The sequence below is a fragment of the Rousettus aegyptiacus genome, unplaced genomic scaffold (assembly GCF_014176215.1).
Source record: "Rousettus aegyptiacus isolate mRouAeg1 unplaced genomic scaffold, mRouAeg1.p scaffold_m13_p_1, whole genome shotgun sequence".
Taxonomy (NCBI): Eukaryota; Metazoa; Chordata; class Mammalia; order Chiroptera; family Pteropodidae; genus Rousettus; species Rousettus aegyptiacus.
In genome coordinates, this window is record NW_023416284.1 from 66,534,962 (window position 1) to 66,560,298 (window position 25,337).

Genomic DNA, 25,337 nt, shown 5'->3' on the forward strand with positions numbered 1-25,337 from the left:
AGAAATGATATCTTGGTGTTGTTTTAATTTATATTTTACTAATTACAAGTTTAAAAATTTTCATATGTTCAGGCATCATTTTAGTTTTATTTTTTTTTTAGTGAATTTCCTGCTCATGTCTTTTCTCCATCTTTCTTCAAGTGTTTTGTCTACTGTCATTTAACTTTAAGAGTTCTTTGTATATTAAGAAAAATAGTCCTTTGTGCTATATGTTGTAAATATTTCCTCCTAGTTTATTGTGTTTTGAATTTGCTTATGGTGATTTTTGGTCATGGAAAATGATTTTTTCTTCTTAATGTACTCAAATTTGTGTCTTTTTTGGAATCATAATTAGAAAACCTTTTTCTACACTAATGTTAAAGAGGAATTCACCCATGGTTCTTTCTGGTACTTGTATGGTTTTATTTTTTACTTTTATATCACTATTCCATTTAGAGTTTGCTCCTATCTGTCCTGTGAGATACATATCTAATTTTCTTTTTTCCAAAAATATGTAGGCTACCCTGTCTCGGCATCATTTATTAAAAGTTCATCTTTGTTCTAGTAATTTGAGATGCCAACTTTATTATATACTAAATTACCAGTGTACTTACTTTGGTCTATTTCTGGGTTTTCTAGTTTATTCTACTGGTCTATTTGTTCACTCATGCACAAGTACCATCCTGCTAAAATTAATTTTTAAAAATATTGTTTAAAATTATCACAATAGTACTTCAGAATAAGTCCATCATTGAAAAATTGGATTTCATTTTTATAAATTCTTTTCCAGTTTTTCTCCATGTATATGTACCTCTGTCTGCTTTTATGCATATGTATATATGTGGTATTCTTTGCTATGGAAATAGAAATTTTTATTTTTTATTTAGTTAACTTTGTGTGTATATAGGCATATGCAGATATACTTAGATTATTATATTTAGATAATACTTAGATTATTATATTTATATAATAATCTAATATACTTAGATTATTATATTTAGATAATTTTTATTATATTTGCTGTTTAATATTCTAGTAGACATTATTAGGTATATAGCTTTATCTGCTTCTGAATTATTTTTTTCAGGATAAATCAGTGACAAGTTAAGTGTCATAAGGCATTTTATGCCTCTGGGTTCATAATTTCTCAGAATTTTGGAAAACTATTACATTAATTTAAAGTATTATCGGTAATGTAGTTTTGCCCCAAATTTTCTAGCATTGGAAGAATGGTGTTTGATTATTCTCAAGAACATGTAGAAGTTCAGATTTTCTTAAAGCATTCTGATTTGGGCAATATTTTGGCATGTATTTCCTTACTTGTTTGTTGAAAGTGGGTCAAGCAATCTCTTTGGAAAAAGAAAGATAGAATTTGCTATGAACTTTCCAGGGTACCAGTTATATTGGATGTCCAGCACTGGTGCAGGTGTGGTGATTTGCTTTCCTTGGACTCATTCTTCCCTCTCCTTGCCTAGCCAACCTTTTCTATGCCCCTCCTGGGCAACAGAGACCCCTGTGAGTCCTCTCCTGGTTGGAGTGGGTTTTACACCCTCCTTATATATGACCCCATACATGCGGCATGTATAATTGTAATTGTAAGACCTAAAAGTTCTGCCGTTGCTTAGCTTCTTGAGATTGGCTGCTTCTCTGCTTCAAGAGAGGCTGGAAATCCTCTTTCTCCCTGACCTAACTGTCTCCAACGGGTGCTGCCTTTAGCATATAAATGGTAAGGAGCTTATCTTAAACTTATTCTGTGTTTCCTACAAAGATTAATAATGCTAAGCAAAGGAATCCTCCATTTATTTATTTATTTCCATTTCAAGTTCTTAACTCAGTTCAGTACAGTTCTGTCTTCTGCATTCCTCTCATAGTGCTCTTGTCAAGCTCTCCAAGGGTGTCTCTGTTGACTAATTCAATGGGCATTTTCCTGACCTCATCTTAATCTTTCTCTCAGCCGTTGATTCTTCTCTCTCAGTTTCTGGAACATTGCACTCTTTTGATTTACCTCATACTTCTCTGCCCACTTTTCTTCTGTCTCCTCTGAATTTTTTTTATCCTGTATTAGCCAACCCCGTGGCCTGATCCTGAGCCTCTCTCTTTACCTTTGACTCCCTGCTTTGGTGAGCTCATTAGGTTTCATGGCTTTACATACCATCTATATGCAGATTACCCCTAAATTGTATCTCTAGCCTGATACATGAGCTCCAACCTGCCTACATGGATGACGCTTCTATTTGGAGGTCTCATAAGCATTTAAGATGTACTACCCACAACTAGACTTTTTATTCTATATTCAGTGCAAACCTTTCTTCTGTCTCATAAGTAGCAATCACTGTGTACCCACCTGCTCAAGCTTTTTCCCTCACTATCCAGATGCTTATTTCAGTAAGTGCTAATTTTTACTTCTAGCATGTATTTCAGATATACCTGCTTTTTTCTTTCTCCTCAGTTATCCCCTAGGAAAAGCCACCACCATCTCTCACATGTATTCCTCATCAGCCTCCTTTATGATCTCCTGGCTTCCAGTTTTGTTTTCTCCAGTCTATTCTGCATTGAGAAGCGAGAATGATCTTAAAACCTGCAGTAAAGTCTAATTGCACTTAGGCTAAAATTTAGCCTCCTTCCTTTGGCTTATGAGGCCCTGCATTGTACCTGCCAGCTTGTTCTCTCTTCTTACCTACTACACTCCAGCTGCTCCAGCCTCCTTTCCATTTCTAAGCACGCTCAGCACTTTCTCTCTTTATAGATTTTGTGCATATATCATATCTCATGATTGCTTCATTTTCTTCGGAGCACTTTTTATAATTTGTGATTACATATATTTTTAGTTTGATTTCTTATGTTTCGTTTGTCACTGTCCCCCGTCTACTATACCGTGGGCTTTGTGAGGACAGGGATCTTGACTTATGGACCAATGAATATTCAACACATACCCTGGTACCTTGCATGCTGTGATAACTGTGATGATTGATAAATATTGTTGAATAAATGAACCCTTTATGCTGACAATATGTAAACTATGAGATGTTCAGATGATTTTACAATAGATAGCTTCAGATTTAGAATGTGGGATGCCTCTTAAGACTTAGCTCTTCCTTTGGAAGAGGAGTATCACCCATGGGTGGCTTTCTTTCTTCTTAGCATTGGGGTGCTTTGTGTGTCTTTAGCTACTGAAGTTGTTGGTATGGGTGACTTAATTCCTGGGAGGCTCCTTTGTTCAAAAGTGCTTTACTAAGGAACTCTGGAAACATGAATGCTCTGGGATGATTTATGGGGCTGAGTATTTGAAAAAAAGCATAGATAACTGTGTATTATTTTACATCCTGAATCCCTGGCCTTAGAGCACATTTCTGGAAATCAAAGTGTATTTCACCAGTATTTCTATTAGAGAAATATAATTATTACACAAAAATGAGAAAAGAGATCATGAACTTTTGAGGTTGGATTAATTTAAGAGGGAGTTTAAAATTTTTTAAATTTAGGTTGTAGTCCTATTTCAAGAAAAATGCATTTCTCTGGAAAGGTCTCAAGCATTTAACACTAGCACATCAGGCAGTTTTAGTTAAGGTTGGGATATTTGGAAACTACCTTTAAACCATTTAAAACAATGTGAGTCAGCAGTTTCATCAGTCTGCTTGTGAACAGTATGAAGGATTGCAATCATGTTAGGGAGCACTTCTGGTCTTCAAGACTTTTTTTTTTTAAACATTGACTTTGGTTAATTCAAATTTTATTACTATCATATTTCCTTGGGAAGTGTATGGTTGCAGATGTAGTATCTAGTCAGCTGTTGAAACTAAAATTTATAGATGATTTTATGAAAAGCCTACTTAACCAAGTCAATTTTATATATTTTTCTGACAGGTATAAGAAGATATGTATATCAGATCACATTTGTTGTGCGTAATGATGTTTTGTTTCCAATCACTGAGATCCCAGTTGCTTTATCAATTCTTAGACACTTAGGGTAAGCAAGGTCATATTTTTCATAGTTTAATTTTTAAAAACTTTTATGTTTTTTAAGGTAAATTGTATTTAATTAATGCTAACATTTTTGGGGAATGTAAAAATTTGAAGGGAATTTAGAGATGATCAAAATGCAGTCCCCTCATCCTATAGCTGAGTAGTAGACAAGCCTACCCAGGTTGGTGAAGTGACTTGCCTCAGGTAACTCAGCGAGGTGTTGAACGTCTAGAGCTTGAAGCTGACTCCCAGTCCAGTGCTTCATTCCTTTACTTCTCTGTTGTCTCCATCTCCCGCATTCCACCCCACAGTGAGAGCGAAGGCCCCTGTCTACTGTCTTCCATGCTGAGTTTTCAGCGTGGGGCACAGAGACAGTGCAATGTGGGTGAAAAACTAATCGTTGCTAAAAAAAAAAAAACATTAGCAGCACTTCTCTTGCTATCTGTTGGTGGATTAACAGCATTCTTCGTATTTATGAACGAGTGAATGTAGATCATGTACAGTTGGCACATTCCTCAGTGGGAGTCCTGAGGACTAAATGACTTATTTAAATGCAGATGGAAGCTGCATTCCACCCACTTGGACTACCCCTGCATACTCCACATTGCTAACTTTCATCTTGCATTATTATGTACACACTTCCAGCTGCCCTGCATTTTTAGTGGAAATTTTACATTCCACTGCCTAGATTAGTCTGGTAACCAAAATTCTGTTTGGGAAAATCAAACAAACACAAATGGCAATGGTGAAAAGCAAGCATGGCGTAGTAAGCTAAGAAGGAACACAAAAGAAGATACAATTAAAAAAGAATTCCATTGCTTGGTTAGTAGTAGCAGTTCCTGTAATTTCTCCTAAGAGTTCTCGTGGGTTAATTGGTTATTTTTTAACTCAATGGGGGTTATATTATTCTCTTCAGCATAGCATTAGGGAGACCCCCACAGATTTACTTATGAATGCCTTAAAAATGACTCATCCTGCTCAGTTTTCCTGTAGGATAAAGTGGCCATTGAAAAGAATTATTTTAGAATAAAATTAATTAATGTGAAGTCTAACATTATATATTCAGAATGCTTAGGATTATCCAATTTAAAAAATTAGTCCACAAAGTTCAGTAAAGAGAAAATTAAACCAGAATGCCAAATATTTAAAATGTGTAGTATGCTGGAAAATTGATGTGATGGCTCACAATTGATGACAATTGATATGGATCTTTTTTTTAAAGACAAGATTTAGTAATATGGACACCTTATTTAAATATGCTTACATTTAAGAGTTTTCCAAGAAAGATACTACTAATAATGGGTATCTTATCTTTTGGATCACTGTCTTTTAGTAGATGTTATTTTTTAGAGCAATTTTCGGTTAACAGCAAAATCTAGAGGACGGTACAGATTTCTCATATACCCCCTACATGCACAGCCTCTCCCATTATCCTCATCCCCCACTAGAATGGTACATTTGGTACAATTGATGAACCTATATTCAAAATGTGTTTTGGATTATTTTCCTGCTTCAGTAAAGGAAGGCATTCATTTAGAGAATAGTTCAAAAGACAGATCTGGAAACTGATGCTAAGGTATTCATTACTGACAGAAAAATAATCCACTGAATAAGAGGTGATAATCCACACCTGGCAGGTGAATCCTAACCCTTCCGCAGAGAATCAGCCCCCGGAATGGGCACAGCAACATGGAGACCTATGGAGGACCCAGGTACAGATGAATGGTTTCATCAGCTCATAGAAACTAATTGGACCCTTCTGGGAATGTTTTAAACAGCTTGTTCATTATAATTAGAGACATCTTCTATAACTAGGTTCTCACTGAAGTTAGAGTGGTTGGAATTTTTTATTATTATGTAACAGTGCTGATGAAAATAATCTCTCCAAAATGTTTCAGAGGCTGGGCTGATTTTGCCACCAGGACTTTCTGGAATTTCTAGAAGTTTTAAAGGGTTAAAGAATTTCAATTTTCATTCCATTGAGGTTCCGTTAATTATGTTTATATAATCATATAGAAATATTTGATAGGCAGTAGCCAAGGGGAAACTTTTAAAAAATAATATAAAAAATTTTTTCAATTACAGTTGACATACAATATTATGTTAGTTTCAGGTGTACCACATAGTGATTAGACATTTACATAACTTACAAAGTGATTGCCCTAATAAATCTAGTACCCATCTGACACCATACAGAGTTTTTACAATATTGTTGACTATATTCCCTATGCTGTACTTTGCATCCCTGTGATTGTTTTTAAAACTTTTCCCATCTTCTTTAGATTAATAAAATGTTTTTTTTAATTACTTCATTTTATTTCTCTATTAGCTTTTTAGCTATGCCTCTTTGTGATTTTTTTTTTTTTTTTTTTTTTAGTGATTACTCTAGAGGTTACAGTACGTGTCCTTAACTTATCTTTGTTACACTCTTATGCCAGTAAAGAAGCTCCCATGGGAAAGAATTGGTGGGTAATGCAGACTTGCTCTTGGGTCTTCTCTGTCATGCCAACCCACACACTGGCTGGCCTTCTATAGAAGATTTGTTTCTCTGCATACCGTGCCCCTGGAGATGAAAGCAGATATAGGTTTACTTTGAAAACGATTATCTCTCTCTGGAATTTATTTCATTTAGATTTCTTTGCATCCTAAACTCTTTTATGCATTTTTTAAAATTATGATTTTTAACTTCTTTCTCAGTTTTTGCCATCATGTTGGGAACAATATTCTCCCACAATCTTCAAGCTCCTCACCAGAAGTGGAATTATCTCTTAGGTTACTTGAAAATGGAAAAAAGAAACACTGAAATATTCAGTGATAAAAATATAATCTTAATGACACAAACACAGCAGATACATTTTATTTATCAAAGTTTGTGCCAATTATCATAATTTATTTACTTTGATATGAAGGTGACAGATAATCATAGTAAAATGATGAAATTTTGGTCTCAGAAGATCTCTATTAATCTGTAGATTAGAGTATGGCAATACTCATAATTTATTATAATTCGATGTAAGGGTGAGTCAACTATTCTTTTGAAAAGTTTGACCATTGTCTTCACCTTTTCAAATTTCTCTTTCAATACATGTATCTGGAGTATTTCCATGATAGATATTTCATTCCATGAGGTTGAGGAGAAATTCCCAGCACGAAATACCCTCTGATAGAGGCACTTTCTAATTGTCAGTTATGATATATACTATCAAAACAGGACATGCTCAGTCTGGTGGATTGTATCATCACCATTATCTTAGCATGTCTTTCTTCCATTTTTTTAAAAAAGTAATATCCATGAAAAAAGGGCTTTTAAAAGCACTTTAGAACAATCAATAGTTTGGATACATCTGCTCTATTGATTCAAAGGTAAGTTATTTTCTACTCTGGTGTCTTTTATAATTTTTCCCCCTTTTCTCGTTTATCAAAAAGTGGTGAAATTAGTTAAACATTTTGTAAAGTACTTTGTTCTCCTCTTTGTTCTCAGATGGCCATTTTGAGAGCTTACTTTTTCTTAAATCCATATAGTAAGGAAAATAGAGTTGAAGCTTCTTTGTGCAGGTTGGCTTGTATATTTTACGAATGAATAACTTGAGTACATTTTTTTCCTTTATGATTAAGTCTACATTATGGATAGTATTTTTTAAAAGTGAGTTTTTATGTATGATATAAAATTGAATTTTTAAATCGTATAACGAGTTTTTACAAGAGGTCAGTGGTAATTAGATTTTGTGATGGTGTCCGTTTAACAGCATCGTATCTGCAGATGCTGTCCTTAGACTGAGTTTGGTTTTCTTGGTCAAACTGAGGGTTTCAAGAGGTGGTGAGTGCTGAGATTTGAGGCAGATAGAGTCTCTGAAGCTTGCAGCCTAACGGCCCCAGGGTATATCCACTTCATTAATTAGTACCTGGAACATCCCTTTGGGCTAAGTTAGCAGAACTATCCTTATTTTTACAGATCAAGAAAATGATATGTGAGGCATTGAATTGGCCATTAGTCCTGGAATTTAGAATTTTAGACCTTTAATCAGTTGCTCAGTTTGCAGATCTTGATCTTATTATTTCAAATATATATTTTCAAAGCAAAAATTTTAACTTTATTGAGTTTATTTTTTTATAACAAATAGATTCTTATTTTTGAGTCATGCAAGTTTTACCTGAAATTTGATGTAGCTGCTGTGATATTCTACAATGTGTCACATGGCATTTGTGAATGTGAGTTAAATTCTGTACTTAGGCTTGTCAGGTTCATATGAAGTGTTGTTGGGTTATTGTGTGTGTGTGTGTGTGTGTGTGTGTGTGCGCGTGTGTGTGTGTGAGAGAGACATAATTTGTGACATAAACATGATCTAAATAAGATAGTGGAGACAGAGACAGTGATTTATTGGAAAGCGTATGTGATTTACCAAAGACCTACTTCAGAGTCTTGCCTTACACCTTTCTAGAAGCATAAACATAGTCAAGTCACTTTTGCCACCTTTGACTTGGAAATATTTCCAGGAAAATGTTAGCCAGATATTTAGTCTGCCTGCTTGCCTGCCTGCCTGTCTGTCTGTCTGTCTTTCTATCTATCTATTTATTTATACTCAGGAAATGGCCCCTCTTTTTCGTTCACCAAGCTAACTTACCTCAACATCCAAATAAACTGGGGTTTCTAAAAAAACGTTAGCCCCTGCAGGATCAAAGCAGACATCAGCTATAAGCATGCTCTACTTTTGCTTGGTGTTGGTTCCCTCACCAATTGACAAAGCCAGACAAGAGTATTTGCTCTACTGCTTCCAAACCTTGAGTTTTGCATTGATATATTGTCACCTGATATGGTTCCACAGTCACAAATTATACAACTATTGTCAGCTTGCTAACCAATGAGAGCCATTCTTGGTACACAGGGGTCTGAGTGAGAGCACCTATGAGCACCTATGTGACTATCCCTTCATAACTATATGTGTTGATCCTTAAAATTATTCTCGTTTTTCAAGTACTGTTTATTTTAAAATGGCAAGGGGAAGTGCGTGAGCTACTAATAAAACTTGCAAGCTTAAAAAACTTATTCTAGTTTATTATATTTCTTATTATCTAAAGCCATAATGTCTCCAGATTAATACCAAGTGAGCAATAATCATCTCTGATAAGGGCTCTGGAAAAGCTTCTCCTATATGCAATTGATATAACTCATTTTTTTTATGATTTAAGCTATTATTTAAAATTCCAAATAGAAAAATGCGTTTTAAAGGAAAAATTGTAGTTTTTTCCAAAAAGTTTCTGTTGCTTTATACAATAGTCTCACATATTTTCTTCAATTCAGATATATTACTTGGATTATTTTTTCAGATTCTTTTATTAGTGTGTCTGAAAAAAGACTAATCCAATTATTTTAACTATAATGACACAAAGAAATATATATTTAAGAGTAATCTTCAACTGTCTAATCATGAGCATTTGGGAAATATTTTTGTTATGATAAATGAGGAAAATAGCAATTCAGGATAGGTGGTTTAATTTAATTCGAGAAGCAACTTATAGACTCACAATAAAGTTATAAATTGTTATAAAAATTATGTGTATTTATGAATTCCTGTACAGTATAAATGTGTATATGCTAAAGAAAAGTAGCATATTTTGACCAACTTAACAAAAATTATAAAGTTATTGGTTTATATAGCTTATTCATCTTCATCTTTAAATCAACAATTCCAGAGGTATTAAACAATCAAGGTCAGTAGGCAAGACATTTGAAAAAATAACTGAGTATGAAGTATGTGCTCAATATATTACTAGTTAATATTGAAAGCAACTAAGAAGTAACAATAAGGACAAGAAAATAAAAGAAATAGATAATATGTACAATGTGTCAGATGATGGTAAATATCATGGAAAATATAAGACAGAGAAGGGCAGCAGAGAACCAGGGATATGGCAGAAGCTTTGAGTCTAGTGGTCAGGGAAGCGATAGAGCCATATTTAAAAGGTGGGGAGGATTTTAAGAGGAAGACACTGTCAGCACAGACACAGATTCAGAAAGACCTGTCCTTCATACAGGTGAGATTCATTTGCAGTTAAACATGCTTGTGCGCCTTACAAGTAAGCAATCGATGGGAGAGAGATTCAAAGTCATCTCCAGGTGTGGTAAACCACACCTGGCCTCATAATGGTATTCTTTGTAAATTAGTCTATTTTCTTGTGCTAGAGTATGAATTAAATAAATCAAGGGACTCATGAGATTGATCAGGAGTAAACTTGCAATAAATGTCATTAAATTAAAAAAAAATTGCTTATCCTCTTTCAGCAAATTCTTGCTTTTAATAATTTATTCTAAAAATATACTTACATACCTATGCCAATAAATATTTACAATGAAACCCATCATGACATTATTTGCAATAGGAAAAGTTTGGAAACAATCAAAATTTGGAAGAGTTTGGAGATCATTACATTAAATATATTATTGCATGTTCATAGAGTGGAATATACACGGCTATTATAAAGAACAAAGCAACCCTTACTCTAAGTAGCAATACAGAATAGTATCTGTGATATTGTTAAATGGTAAAAGCAAAGTGCTGAAGAAGGGGTATAACTGGTTATCACTTATGTTTAAAAATTATTCATACATAAGATAATATGCATGTGTATATATGGACTGTCTTTGAAGGAATATTATTAACTCTGGTTACAATGTGGTGGCTGGAGGGACACTTCCTTTTCACAAGACACTCCACTTGGATTTTGTTTAGGTGTATGTATTATCTGTTCAATATTGTTTTTAAAGGAAGTCAATATCATTGTAAATATTAGTTTAGGGCAAGAACCTCTGTGTTTAAAGTGTACAATTATTATGATTGAATTTAAAAATGTTTAACTTGAAATTAGAATATCTTTCCTTCCTCCAAGTTGTGGATTAGATACTCAGACTTTATTTATCTTATAGCCGAATGTTTATGCCCTTTTACCAACCTCTTTCCTTTTTCTCCTTTCCAACCCTCTGCCCTTGAAAACCAATTTTTCCCTCATAGTTCTATGAGTTGACTTTTGTTTGTTTGTTTGTTTAAAGTGCTACACATAAGTGATAGCATGGAGTATATTTTTTTCTGAGTCTGGCTTATTTCACTTAACATAATGTCCCCAAGGTCCATCCATGTTGTCACAAATGGCAGGATTTCCTTCTTTCTTATGGCTGAATAATATTGCACTCTCTCTCTGTGTGTACATACCACATTTTCTTTGTCCATTTATTCATCAGTAGATACTTAGGTGGTTTTTGTCTTGGTTATTGAAAATAATGCTGCAAAGAACATGGGAATACAGATATCTCTTCGAGATCCTGTTTTCATTTCCTTTAAATATATACCCAGAAATGGAATTACTGAATCATATGGTAGTTCTATTTTTAATGTTTTTGAAGGACCTCTATATTGTTTTTTATGGTGGCTGAACCAATTTGCGTTTCCACCAACAGTGCACAACAGGTTGCTTTTCTCCACATTCTCTCTCACCCAACACTTGTTATCTCTGGTCAAGGGACTTATACCCTATATTTTATTCTAAGAGTTTTGTGTTCAAGTCTTATGTTAAAGTCTTTAATCCATTTTGAATTGTGTGTGTGTGTGTGTGTGTGTGCGTGCGTGTGTGTGTGGTGTATGGTAGGGGTCACTGTCATTCTTTTATATGCGGCTATTCAGTTTTCCCAACATAATTTCCCAACACAGAGAAAAGACTTTCCTTTCCCCATTGTATTTTTTTTGGTCTCTTTCGTCATAAATTAATTGACCATATATGTGCGGATTTATTTCTGGGCTGTTTTATTCCATTGATCCGTGTGTTTTAAATTACAGCATTTTAAGTTAAATATTAACAAACATTTATTCTGCAACTGGCAGGCATTGCAAGGATTTTTTTAGTCACTGGAGAGTCAGAAAAATTCATATTTTTTGTTCCTCTCAAAGATGGCATAATTTGACAAATGAGAGAGTGCCATAAATTATTTAGGGTTAATATGTGATCTCTAAAATACCTAGTAAAGTGCATAACGAATAGTTAGAGGTACAAGGATATGGATTCACTAAAACTCTGCCCCTTATTGTGTGATTTTAGGAAAACTAATTAACCTCTAGTTTTTTTGTTTATTAAATGGCGCTATAGTAATAGTACTTACTTTGGAACATCTTATGATGATTAAATGATACATAATGTGTATAAATTACTTAGCATAGTGTTTGCCATTAAATATAGTGCAATAAATGTTAGCTATTTTTATTAATCAGTTTCCTTTGCTTGTACCTTTTCTTTTCAAATCAGGGGAGAAAAATCTCTAAAAACAAAAGTGCTATCATCAAGACTATAATAGTAGTAGCAGTTTGAGATAGAAAGCTAATTGAGAATGAATAAAGAAAGACTGGAGATAACTGAGCTGAGCCTAGCAAGTGGGATTTCAGCAAGTGGAGAAACGGGGAGAGCATTGTAGGCAGAGAGATAAAATGACAAAGGCATGGAGGTGGATTCAGGGTGTGTTTTGGGAATGAAGAGGAGACTAGTTTGATTCAAGTGCATGGTGATCTAGGGGTCTTCTTGGAAGGAATATGGGTAAGAGGTGAGGAAACTGAATAAGCAGTGGTTTGTCATGGGGATTCTTGTAGGCCATGCTTAAGAGTTGGGGGTTATTTTTCGGTGGTAGAGGTGGAAATCAGATAGCAGAAGACTGAGGAGAGGGTGGAGCAGGAGGAAGTGGGAATATGAAGAATGAGGAGGAGAAATAGGGACAGGTTAGTACTTGAGAGGGCCAGAGGGTCGAGGGAGAAATCGAAGATACCAGATGGGTGTGGAAGGTTCTAGGTAATTAATAGAACAAGTGGAGTCAGCACAGGACAAAATCCAGATGTGGAGTTAGCTTTCTAAAAGGATAAAGATCCTTTTCTGAGACAGGCAGAAAAGCTGAAAAGTTGGCGAGGAAGTGGATGAGGTGGGTTGTGGAGGACAAGGAGGTGAAAAGGCTTTATGCCTGTTGGCTCTTATTTCTTAAGTTTGGAGGGAAGTGATCTGCCGAGAGTGAGTGTGTCTCTGGAGTGGGATTTTAGGGTTTAAAATGAGAAGTAGGAATCTGGACTCCTCACTGTAGGAAATCTAAGAAATAATTGACTTGGGAAGGGAAGAGGTTGGGCTGATGCCAAAGAGAGGGTACTGCGGGACCATGAGGTTCTTGCTAATAGCAGCCTGGACCGTGGAAGCAAAGAAGGGGGAAAGAGGACCAGACCCATCCAGATGCAAGGAGTTCAGGAGCTGAGGGCACTGGGAGGAGGGGGGCTGATGGAAGGGGAAAGAAGCGAAATCAAGAAAAAGTGATGGAGTTAGTCTGAAGATGTTAGGATCGGGTCAAGCACCCACTGGGGGCCTAGATTCAGGAAGTAGGTGAAATGAATGTAAGTGAGGAGAGATGATGAGACATAGGACATGTGGCTGGAGGTGGAACTTCAGGGTTCAAGATTTTATAGGATTATTTTATTACTATTTTACAGAAAGCATCATTTAAAAAAGTTGCCTTGAAATCCTCATATCAACTCAACAGTTTCTGTGTTGGCTCAGATCATGAGCAGGGCTTAAGAGAAAGTTTTCTTGAGAGCTTTGTTAAGGGCACATAATATTGATAGAAAATGAACCCAGAGTGTTTACATAAGTGGGGAAAAAAGCAAGATTTTAACACATGCACAACAGGTCTCAGCTAGTTCCCTGGAAACCTATAGTTTTTCCTCAATAGAAAATATACAATAAAATAAAGAAAGAAACTAACACAAGCTCAGTGATTTGTGTTTCTTTGCTTCTAAAGGTAAAACCAGTAATCCACAGCAAGATCAATGTGTCAGCTCGATTTAGAAAACCGCTTCAGGAACCCTGCAGTATCTTGTAAGTTGGAGCCCTTTATAGCTCAAGTTGAAGTTGGCGGGTGGTTTTCCTTTGCTTTAGGACCTGCTTTGTAGTTTTAAAGGTATTAGTGTTCCAAACGATGTGGCTCACTGGCTTTGCTTTCTGTCCAGCTTGATTGCAAATGGAGACCTCATAAAACCAGCTTCTCGCCTCCTCATCCCTAGAAAAGCCTTGAATCAGTGGGATCATGTGCTACAAATGGTCACGGAAAAAATAACTCTGAGGAGTGGGGCTGTCCACAGGTATGTCAAAGTCATCTTGTAAGTGGATGAGTTTCAGAATTGCTGAAGATATTCTCAGGAGTTTCTGAAAGCTGCTGGTCTAAATTTGAATTTTGGCTCACCAGTTAGGCTCTATGCTCCTTAGTTTCTTTATCTGTAAAATGGCTATGTAATAGTACTTATCTTACAGGGTTGTTTTAAGGAATAAGATAAACCATATAAAGAGTTTAAAATAGTCATTGGCATATAGTAGCACATCAACAAATTTTTATTCTTTTGGTTTAAAGCTAATAAGCAACATTCTTTTAGTTGAGAAGGACTTTTTTTTAAAGCAAACCAGTTTCTTGACTCTTAATTAACTGTCCTTTTTTTTCAGGAGACATTTATAATTCTTTGGTGGTCCAAATTATTTTCCTAGCATAAAATAGACATCAGGATTTAAAGAGGAGGCGGGTTAGAGAGTCTAATTAAATGGGGTTGCCTAAACTTGAGAAATCAAAAGCATTTTTATCGAGTTCTGAAATTTAAGTGAAGATTAAAATCATGGCTTTTAAATTGTGAAGCCTATGAAATTACCTTTTGATGGAGGCTGACTTATTTATATTCTTATAGGTAGGGAGGTTATAAATAATGTATACAAGTACAGACCATATTAAGAATATATGTATATTCTTAATCATTCATATATATAATTCATATATATATACATATATATGAGACACAAATATTTGAAATCTAATCAAGAGTTTTCTGATAGTTTAAATTCTATCTTAACCTCAGTCTCTCTAATATACTCCACGGGTAGAATACACTCCTGCTTTCAAGATCTCATGCATGTTTTCATAGCTATATGTCTGTTTATGGACATATGAAAACATAAATTCTCAAATGATTGCATGTTATGTCTTTCAGTTAAATATGTATATAGATTAATGCATGTGTATTTACATATATTAGTATATATACTTTCACAGCCATTTGAATTTTAAATATAATTAGGTATATAAATGAATAAATATTTACTATATAGATATATAAATGTAATTGAAAGTAATACTTCACATGTGGTAAAAAATTTTTAAACAAGACTGAAGATATAAATAAAAACTATTTCTCCCACCTCTGGCTCCTCAGTCCTTCTCTCCAATATTCCTCTGCATTATTCCAGAATATTCCATGCATATGGAAGCACATGCATCTTTTATTTCTTAAAAACACAAATGAGAACACACATATACATGAATAAATATATAAATGTACCTTACTTTTTTCCTGTAACAACAAATCTTGGAGATTGTTCTTCTTAGGACAAATATCTCTATTCAATTATTTTTAATGACTACAAAATATTCTGTTTTATGACTGTGCCCTAATTTAACAGTTTCTTCTTAATGGAAATTTAGGTCATTTCCAATCTTTTGCTATTATGTGTACATGTTTTTGTATATAAACAGAGTTTATCAGGAGGCTAAAGTCTAGAAGTACAATTGTTGTGTCTAGTGCATTTTAAATTTTGATAGATACAGCCAAATGCCTTTCAGAGTTTGTGCTAACTTGCACTCCCACCCAAAGTGCATGAAAGGGCTTTTTATTTCCTTTTTAATGCTGTTATTTATGCTATAAAACTAACAAATGTCGTATCTTTTCATTTATGTTGGATAAAAATAGTATTTCCTTGCTTCTTGCTTTTTATATTTTTAACTGCAACTGTTGAGCATTTCTTATGTGCAAGGTGTTATTCCAGGTGTTTTATATTTTTAGCTTAATTAACTCAGCAGCCCTATGAGGTATAGATAGGTAGTGTTATTCTCTTATAATAGACATGAAACATGAGACATAGAGGGGAAAAGTTACTTGCCCAAGATTATGCAGGGAGTGGCTAGCAGGGCTGGAATTCAAGCCTAGTTTGTCCGCAGCATGGCTCCAGAGCATGTACTCTTAGTTACTAAATTATTCTCTAAATAAATACCACATATTTATCTTCTATTATAAATGAACTATCTGTCATAGCCTTTGTACGTTTATCTTATTGATTTATAGATACTCTTTACATATTATAGAACTTTGCCTTTCCTCATATGAGTTTTAAATATGTTTCCAGTTTGTATTTTTGATTTTCTCTGTCATTTTGCATATAGATATGTTGATTTTTGATGCAGTTGAATTTTCAATCTTTCTTATGATCATTGAGTTTTATGACTAGCTTAGATCTTCCTCACTCCAAGACTATAAAAATATTCTTCTATGTTTTCATCTTGCTGTTTTTGATTTCATTTAAACTTTTGATACTTCTGGATTTTATTTTGGTGTCAGGAGAGACAACGGACCTTGGTAGTTATATGTTGACTTTAAAAATATATAGTTGTGTCTTCTGGCATATACATAAATGTAAACCCACTCAATAAATAATATAAAGCACACAAAGATATATATACATGATTGCATGCCCAGACACCCCTATTCAAACATATATTGATAGGAACAAATTCATCATGAAAATAAAATTTATGCAAGTACAAATACAGAAATGAAAATATTTATTTATATGTCCCCCAAACTTTTGAATACTTGGAGGAAGTTAATTCTTAATGTGATGCCAGATATGAGTGAGCTTTGGTTGCTGTTCACTTGGGGCATTTCCATTTTCCTTTAACAAAGCACTTCAGTCTTACGTTTGGATCCTCCCTGTACCTTAGGATATTTATATATCAAAACCACCCCATAAAAATTGATTAAATTCCCTGTTTGTAGTAAAGGAAGAAAGCAGGTCAACAAGAGTCATAGAAAGAAAGGCTAACATCATGGGCTAGAATTTATTCAGTACCCTTTACTTACCTGCAGAGGAAACAAGTAAAATCTTGGCTTTTTCCAGATCCACAGCTATGCTGCCTTTTAATTTCCAGCTGTAAAATTTAACTACTGATTCAGATCTTCCTATTTTGAAGAAACTTGAAAGAAGAATGCCTGGGTCTAGGCCAGTGCTTCTCAACCAGAGGTGGTTTTGCCCCTTGGGGACGCTTGGCAGTGTCTGCAGTCATTCAGTTCTGGTAGTCATAACTGAGGATGGGATGGCTGTGACTGCCATCTAAATGGGCAGAGCCTAAGGATGCTGTTGTCCTGCAATTCACAGGAGCAGTCAAGCCCAAAATGTCAACTGTGTCACTGTTCGGAAACCCTGGTTTAGGTCAAGGCAGGAAAACTCGAATTCTGTCTGGGCGAGTGTTTGCTGTTTAGACTTGTAGGCCTAGGAGTACACTGTTATAAAGGAAGAGACTAGCATCTTTACACTAACTCAACCTAAGCACATTCCAGGGATTTTAGTGGTCATTTTCTTTGTACTTCATGGCTCCATATGATATGGCCATTTATAGCATCAGTAAACAGACAGACAGATCAATGGATGTCTTTTTCCTTTGCAAATGTCACTAACCTTTATTATATAAGTCTGAGAATATTTTTAATTAGTATCTTGAAATCCTTCCAGTTACTAATTCTTGTTTCTAGCCTTCAAAAATATTCATTGTCTTTCTGGTGTAGTTTTCTGAGAATCTGGTTTTTTTGTTTGTTTTTTTTTTCCTTTTTTCAACAAGTTTTGTGAACACTTTAAATCATCTAAAAAATTATCACTGTTCTTTTCATAAGTAACATATTAATTGTAGTTTGCAGCAGTAGTTTTACAGTAAAGGGAGGTTCTTATGAAATCCCTTGATGCCAGGAAGATGACGGAAAGCCAAAAAAATTTTTAAAAACACCACACACATGAATGCTATGCAGTTTGCTATGCTTCATTAATACTGGCAATGGCTTCCTTCACCTCCTGCCCTCTGAATTCTTATTTTCTGACCCAGTTCTGTGTGTTTGGATATAACATTTTGGCTGAGGGCTGCTCTTACATAGAATGCTGTAAGAGGCTTATCTGCCTGACAAATAAATTAAGAAAATAAAATCTAAAAGTACTCACAAAATAGAAATAGAACAATTCAACTTTACAGAAGCTGAACTTTATTTAAAGCACGTATTCTGTACAAGTTAAATCTTTCCCTCTAAAATTTTAATATAGCAGCCACAGGGGATGCTTGTGTTAGATTGTCAAGTTTATTGGGATGAAACACTGTACAGCCAGATAGCAATTGTGCCTGCATTGTAACATTGGCATTTAGTTGAATTTAATGACTTTGGGATATTTATAATTCAATAATTAGGATAGTAACAGATGAGCCAAATTAGGAACAGAATGTTTTTATTTACTTTGTAATTTTAATCAGTTATTTTAATGCTTGTTAAAATGTTAATTGTTGGCATTCATATTTTGGCAGACTTTATACTTTAGAAGGAAAACTGGTTGAGAGTGGGACAGAGTTGGAGAATGGGCAGTTTTATGTGGCTGTTGGCAGAGATAAGTTTAAGAAATTACCTTACAGTGAATTGCTTTTTGACAAGTCAACAGTGAGAAGGTCTTATGGGTAAGTTTTTATCCTCCTTTACTTCTCATATTTTAGTTGTCACTTGAAATAGCATGGTCTTTTGTTGACCACTGGTATATTTTAAATAATCTTGTTTATCAGTTAGAATGGAAAACATGTATGAGATACATTGATCTTTTTTTTTTTTTTTTTTGCCATAATTGGAGATTGAGAGCTATTGCACTGTAATGTTGGGGAACCTATGAAAGACTACATAGTTTTTTTTTTTTTAATTTACCATTCACTTATGAATTTATAATAAATATAAAAATTTACTCCAATGAAGAAGATACAGGGTAATGAGCTGCTATACAGCACACATTATTAGAGGTTTTGATAATGTCTTTAACTATTTACCTAGACCAAATAATTTTTCAGCTGGCGTATATATATAAATATCCAAAAATGTTTTTAAAAAATGTAATATTTTATGCCTCTTTTGATAATAACTAAAATAGAAAAACAATGTAATGCCATTTGTGCACAATAAGTAGAATGACCAAGTTTGTAGTTAATACATGCAAAATTTTAAAGATTACAATTTTAATTACACATAATGCACTGTGAACTGTTTTCCCCATTCGGTGTCATGTGTTTGTGAAACACGCCCTATTCTAGCCACATAGATGGACTGCAGAGACATGCTTGAAATGCACTGATCCCTGGCACATGCAGGGACCCTCCCCTCAGCTTGCTCAGGATGCCCCAGGATACACCTCTGTGGCATTTTCCAGAGATTCTATGGCCTCTTTGCTACTGACTACTGACTTTTTGTGGTTTTCTTTGCCAGAGTGGGTGATACTTGTAGAAAAAGAGCAGAATGTCACTAGTTTGTTCTTTATTAATTCTCAATTTGTGAAATCTGATGGAGGCTAAACAAGGATTTCTATATAAGTATTAGATGAAATAAAATTTCAGAGGTGCTGTTTGAAGCATGCAAGAGCACATGGTTTTCCAGCACTTTGTGATTGTTTACCAGTAGGCTTATTGCTAACCATCCTTACCCATCCATGAAATCAAATCCTTCACAGTCTCTGCTAGGCAACACAGGATTAGACTTTTGTGAACTTCAGTGTGTACTTGATGGCGGTGAGAAAACTAACTCATTGTGGCCTTTCTCCGATAGATTAGTATGATTTACCTTTATATGTCTTATTATTTTTCAAAGTGGTCCAGCTGGGTTCTGGGATAGATCATTTTCTAATAATATAGACCCTGTGAAACAACACTTTTATAGCTGAAAAGAAATTTTTATTCTTTGATGAGACTAATTGGTTTAGAAGCTCTCTGAATATAAATGCCAGTGGGTTACCATTCTGAGCTTCTATCAGTGGTAGACATTGTAGACATTTTAAAAAATAGACATTTATTGTTTTAAACTCAGTCTGTTAAAAATCATACTCAGCTTTGGAAATAATTGAAATTCATATAAAAATTGGAAATTGAATAAAAATATCATGAAAAAATGTAAGGTGGTACTAAAAGTTTATTTTAAGAATCAATTAAAATAGTACACAGGAAAGCATTAACATCATTTGGAATGAAATTTGGATATTTTATGGCGGTCTTTGTGAAATTGGGAAAACATGATTTTTTTGTGAAACACTAATGTCAGTAAATAGTTGACTTCCAGGCTGGGATGACAAATTGGGATGACAATTATCTTGCATTGTATATTCTTTGTAAATAACACTCATATTTCTAAATTGTATTTGTTTCCACAGACAGAAAGCTTCTTCGCTACCTCCCATTGTAGGATCCAGAAAGTCTAAAGGGAGCGTAAGTATCAGATGGTTTACTCATTAATGTTCTATATCTCTATATAATACAGAGAGATTGTCCTTTGGGTTTCAATTAAATTTGAAGAAATAAAACGTAGCCTCCTTGTGGTAGGTAAGCAATTATGTGAAACAACACTAGAGCATCAGTGTTACAATTAAGGTCTTAAAAGAGAGCTAACATTTTTATAATATGGATTTTGAAATAGGTCTCTTTTGCCCCATGAATAATCTGATATAATTTATATCACGGTTGCAGTCTAAGCACTAGTACATAAAACTCAAATAAATGCTGTGGTAGGTCACATTAGTGGTTGAGCCGGTCTCGTTCTCTATCTTTGACAAAGACTAGACAAGAAATTTTTGTAAGAGAATGGTAATCTTCAGGTATAGTCCTTTAAAAGATTGAGAATCATTCCAAATATTTAGTTCCCATCAGAATCTTTTCCATCAATCATTCATTCTTTTGTTAATTCGGCAAACGTCTATCAAATACCTATTGTGTGGGAACTGTGACCAGCACTTAGTAGGCAATTTCTCAACTTCTTTGTATTTTTTGTCTGTACCCCTCATGGAGACGAGTGTCTTTTCTGTCTGTACCTCTCATGGAGATGAGTTTTATGTCATGCTGGAGTAATGCTTTGACAGTTTTTTTTTTTTTTCCTGGCTGAGGCTTCTCTTTCCTCTTTCTACCTTTTTGATTGAATTGCCAAGTCAGTAGGGATCAGAATTATTTGACATTTCCCCTTCTTGAATTAACTAAGCAAAATTCCTGTATTGATGTTTTGTGAAAGAAATGACTGCTGGGCAATGATATCTCTTTGGTTATATCATGTGAAATTCTTGAAAAAAAAGAGAAATAATTTTTCATGAGGACATGCTGAACTCAGCATAACAAACAACAGACATTTATTACTCACCCATTCACTGAGACTCTCATACTATTTATGACAGAGCTCTTGACCTTATGATCTCACTGAAATACAGGAGATAGCCTGAAAAGGTAACTAACAAGCTATGGTAAGATTGGCAAACATGAGAGAGACAGAGGGAATTGATGTGCTTTGGCCAAAGTACATGGAGGAAGTTGAATTTGAGCTATTCCTTTGAGAACTGTTTAGGTTTCAGGCAAAGGTCAGTGGGGGGAGAGGGGTTTCAGACAGAAGGGATAGTGTGAGGAAAGGAGATGAGCATTCGAAGAAGCAATAATGCTGGCTGATATTTAGTGAACACTTGAGGGCTCAACATTATGTCAGTGTCTTTACAGACGTGATTTATTTCAGCCTCACCCCACGAGGCAGGTACTGTTGTTATTTCATTTAAAAGGAAGAGGAAACACAGACAGTGGGAGCAGCACGTCCAAAGCCTCTACCATTAAGCAAAAAGCAGAGGAGGGGTTGGGTCCAGATGGCCTGCCTGGAGGGAGCTCGTGCTCCTGACCCTAGGGATCAGTGAGTCCCTCGGGATGACTGGAATAGAGGGTACATCATGGTGTGGATGCTGATGTGCCCAAATGGTAGGTGGTGGCAGTTTTAGATGACCTTGAATGTCAGAATGAAGAGTCTGGTCTTTATTTTTGAGCAGAGGGCAGCTCGTGAGGGCTTCCGAGAAGCAAGACTATTAATACAGTTCCATTCTAGGAAAGTCAGATAGTCAGATCTTTTGTGTGGAGAAAGACTTAATAGGGTTGAGAGACCATAAGGCATCAGTTATGCAGCAATTGCAAGCAGTAACCTTGGTATAAAGTGATAAGAGCCTAGACCGGGGTAGGTGATAGAGGTAGTGGGAGATGATTGATTACTGTTCGTGAAGGAATGAGAGACTTGCTTGGTGATTGGATGCATGTGGTTAATGGAGAGGTTGAAATCAAAGATAACTGCAAGTCTTTGAGCTTGAATGCCTGAGAGAATGGTAGTATCATGGCCAAAAAGAAGACAGTCAGAAGGAATAATGACCTGACTGATTTCACACAGTAAGTTGGAAATGTCATCATGAAATCTAGTAGAAAGTGTTCAGCAAGCAGTTATAAATGGTGGAGTCAGAGGCCTGATGTGGACATCAGGTGTAGAACTCCAAGTTCAACTACATGACGGTCATAGCTGAAGAGCAGACACACCTGTCGTTGTAGCGTTTCCTCCTAGCACTCTGCACAGCCTAACAGGGAGCAGGCCTCAACAGTGAAAGGATGGGTGAGTGGGAGCTTGGAAATGAGCAAAAAGACACAGTGCTTTCTCTTTGTTCATGGCCTACTTGGAAGACCGAGGTTAAACAAATGATTCCAGAAATCCATATATAATTACAGAGTGTGATGAAAATGAAAGAAAAGTACAGAGCAATATGAGAAACAATCAAAGGAGAACTAACCTAGGTATGTCAGGAAAGGCCTCTTTGAGGAAATTACTTTTAAAGAAATACAGTTTCATTTCGTGAAGAGCGAAGATTCAAAATTACATTTCTTGTTGTGTTAGAAAAACAGAATGATAGCAGAGTTGGCCCCTCTTTCCACAGTGCTCCCAAAGCATTCTGTATATTCATCATTCTATTTATGTGCTCATTCAGTCATCCATTCAACAAATATTTATTGAATACTTACTAAGTACCAGGAACTACTCTAAGCAGCTAGCAATTAGTGGTGAACAAACAGACAAAGTTTCAGACCTGATGAAACTTTCATTCAAGTGTCCATGGAGTGGGGAGGGTAGGAGAATAGGGGTAGACAGAGATCAACCTCTAAACAAATATATAAATAATTTCAGACGGTGATAAGTGCTATGAGGAAACTAAAATGTGGCCAGGCACCAATTCATATAAAATTCTCTGAAACTGAGAACTGAATGGTGGAGCCAGTCATACAAGAGTGGGGCAGGGGAGGAAAGAGCCTCTGCAGCAGAGCAAACAGTCACGAAGGCCTTTGGTAAAGAGCTTGGCCTGTGAGGAGGGCGGAAAGAAAGCCATCATGATCTGAGATGAAATCGTGCAGGTGGGCTTGATCCTGAGGCCATATAAAGAGTTTGCATTTTATTCCTTAATGGGACACCATTTGAGGATTAGAATAAGAGTGTGATATCACTTAATTTATATTTTTAAAAGATCATTCTGGCTGTGGTGTCTCCATTCTCTATGGAGAAGTGGGTTGGGGCAAGAATAGAAGCAAAAGACTGTGGGACAGCTTGACTCTAGGCATGAGACATAAGTGACTTGGACCAGTGGCAGCAGGGGAGATACACATCTATGATAATTGTTCTTCGAGTATCGCTGTTGCCATTGATTAATGTGTTCATCCAACAGTCATTTATTGAGTGCATTATTTCCTAAGCGCTGTTTTAGTGCTTGGTGAGGAGGGAGAGGCAGAGATTCCAGAGAAAATACTACATGTATGGAGCTTACATTCTGGAGAAGGAGAAAGACAAATGCACAGTACAGTTGATACTAATCAGAGAGAAGCTTGAAGAAAAATACTATGAGATATGTGAAGAGAAAGTGAGAGAGAGAGAGTGCTGTGTTATCTGGGTGGTTAGGGTCGGCCTCTTTTAGAAGGTCCTATTTCAGCAGATGTAACCCACAAGGACACGATACGTTGTTCCAACCTGTTTCGTGGACGTGGACATGAGTGGCTGTGAGCTGCACAGAGAGAACATCTTATGTGATAATTCCAAAGTCACAAACTCAATGTTAAGATAAAGATTAATTTACTTTTTCCTTTAATTAATGGGTTCCCTGGAGAATGTACACGTTTTTAAGATCATTAAATACTTAGCACTGAGTTGGGGGGGAGGAGGGGAGGTGCAAGTAAGTGAGACTATGAGAGAGCTAACTTAAAACTTGGAGAACCACTGCAAAATCAATGGAGAAAGCATCCTCAAACTCACGATGTACATCGAAGGGGACACGGAACTGGACTGTTAGGAATTCATGTTTCCACACAGCTTTCTAGGAAATATTGCTTTATTGTGTAATGAAAGAGAGTGTAGGTGAGCGCCTGAAAGAAGCAAAAAAAAAAAAAAAAAAAAAAAAAAAAAAAAAAAAAAAAAAAAAAAGAAAGAGAGAGAGAGAGAGAGAGAGAACGAGAGCGAGACTGACAGAGAGACAATTGCCATAGCCTGAACAGGGGACCCCTGCTGGTGCATCAGTGACTTAGTGAGCCAGGTCCCATCCTTGCAGTAGGAAGTTTGGAGAATGAGGGTTTCTGGGAGCCAAGCAGACCCTTACAATTCAGCCAACGAATGTCGTGTGTAGAGCAGGACAAGACCAGAAGCCACCACGACCCCTCCCCCATACAGACTCCAAGTGCTGGGAGAGTCACAGAAATTAGCAAATTGTGAATAATTTTAAGTTGTAATTCTAACCTTGAAAACAAAACGAAAATATAAGTGAATCAATCGTCTTAAGTTTTATTAAGTTTGAGAAATAAACCCATCAGCAGGAGGCTGTTCTTTAGCAGCGAGGTCACTCCACGTAGGATCAAAGCGCCCTCTAGTGGGAGATGTGCAAAATCAGAGAAGTATTTGAAAGTTAAAGCCCTGGACTAAGTTGTCTTTTGTGGTTCCTATCACCATGTGGCAAAGACATCTTGTGATCGGTAATTTGCAGAGCCAAATATAATAATTTCTGAGCTTCTGGTAAAAAGTGGCATGATTATCCACATATCACAGAGTCACTGTGAAGCAAGATAAATTCCGATTGCTCCCCAAACTCCAAACTCCATTTGCCTTGTGGGGAAACTGAGTCCAGCATGGATGCAAGGCCTTCTCCTGCTTGCCCTCACCAGACACACCAGTGAGAGCGATGCCAGCCTGCACTGGGTCTGGTCCCTGCTCTTCAGTCTCCCTCCCTGGCACATCCCTGAGATACACACATGGAGAAGGCTGCTCTGGGAGGCAAAGCCCTCACAGAACTATTTTAAACTTGCTGCTTTATGGCCAATGTCTCTTTGACATGTTTTCATGGGGGTTAGAAATGGGTTTTTGTGTGGTAATAAGGAATCCTAAATTGGTTGAATCTTGTTGGAAACTGCCTTGAAAACT

General features: G+C 35.8%; 1 protein-coding gene and 1 long non-coding RNA gene across 5 annotated transcripts in view; one reads left to right on the plus strand and one right to left on the minus strand.

Annotated features, from left to right (window-relative positions):
* DCDC2 (doublecortin domain containing 2) overlaps positions 1-25,337 on the plus strand; it is a 148,835-nt gene that overhangs the window by 34,117 nt on the left and 89,381 nt on the right. For all 4 annotated transcript variants that reach the window (XM_036236683.1, XM_016151861.2, XM_036236681.1 and 1 more), the window contains 4 exons: positions 13,754-13,830; positions 13,962-14,093; positions 18,389-18,535; positions 20,260-20,314. In XM_036236683.1, the coding sequence (XP_036092576.1) occupies positions 13,754-13,830; positions 13,962-14,093; positions 18,389-18,535; positions 20,260-20,314 (411 nt within the window). The remainder of the gene's footprint in view (positions 1-13,753; positions 13,831-13,961; positions 14,094-18,388; positions 18,536-20,259; positions 20,315-25,337) is intronic.
* On the minus strand, positions 6,296-17,383 carry LOC118613674. The gene is made up of 3 exons (XR_004955659.1): positions 16,908-17,383; positions 15,193-15,279; positions 6,296-6,505 (listed from the first exon to the last, which is right to left on the minus strand). It is a non-coding gene; the product is annotated as an uncharacterized LOC118613674 (long non-coding RNA).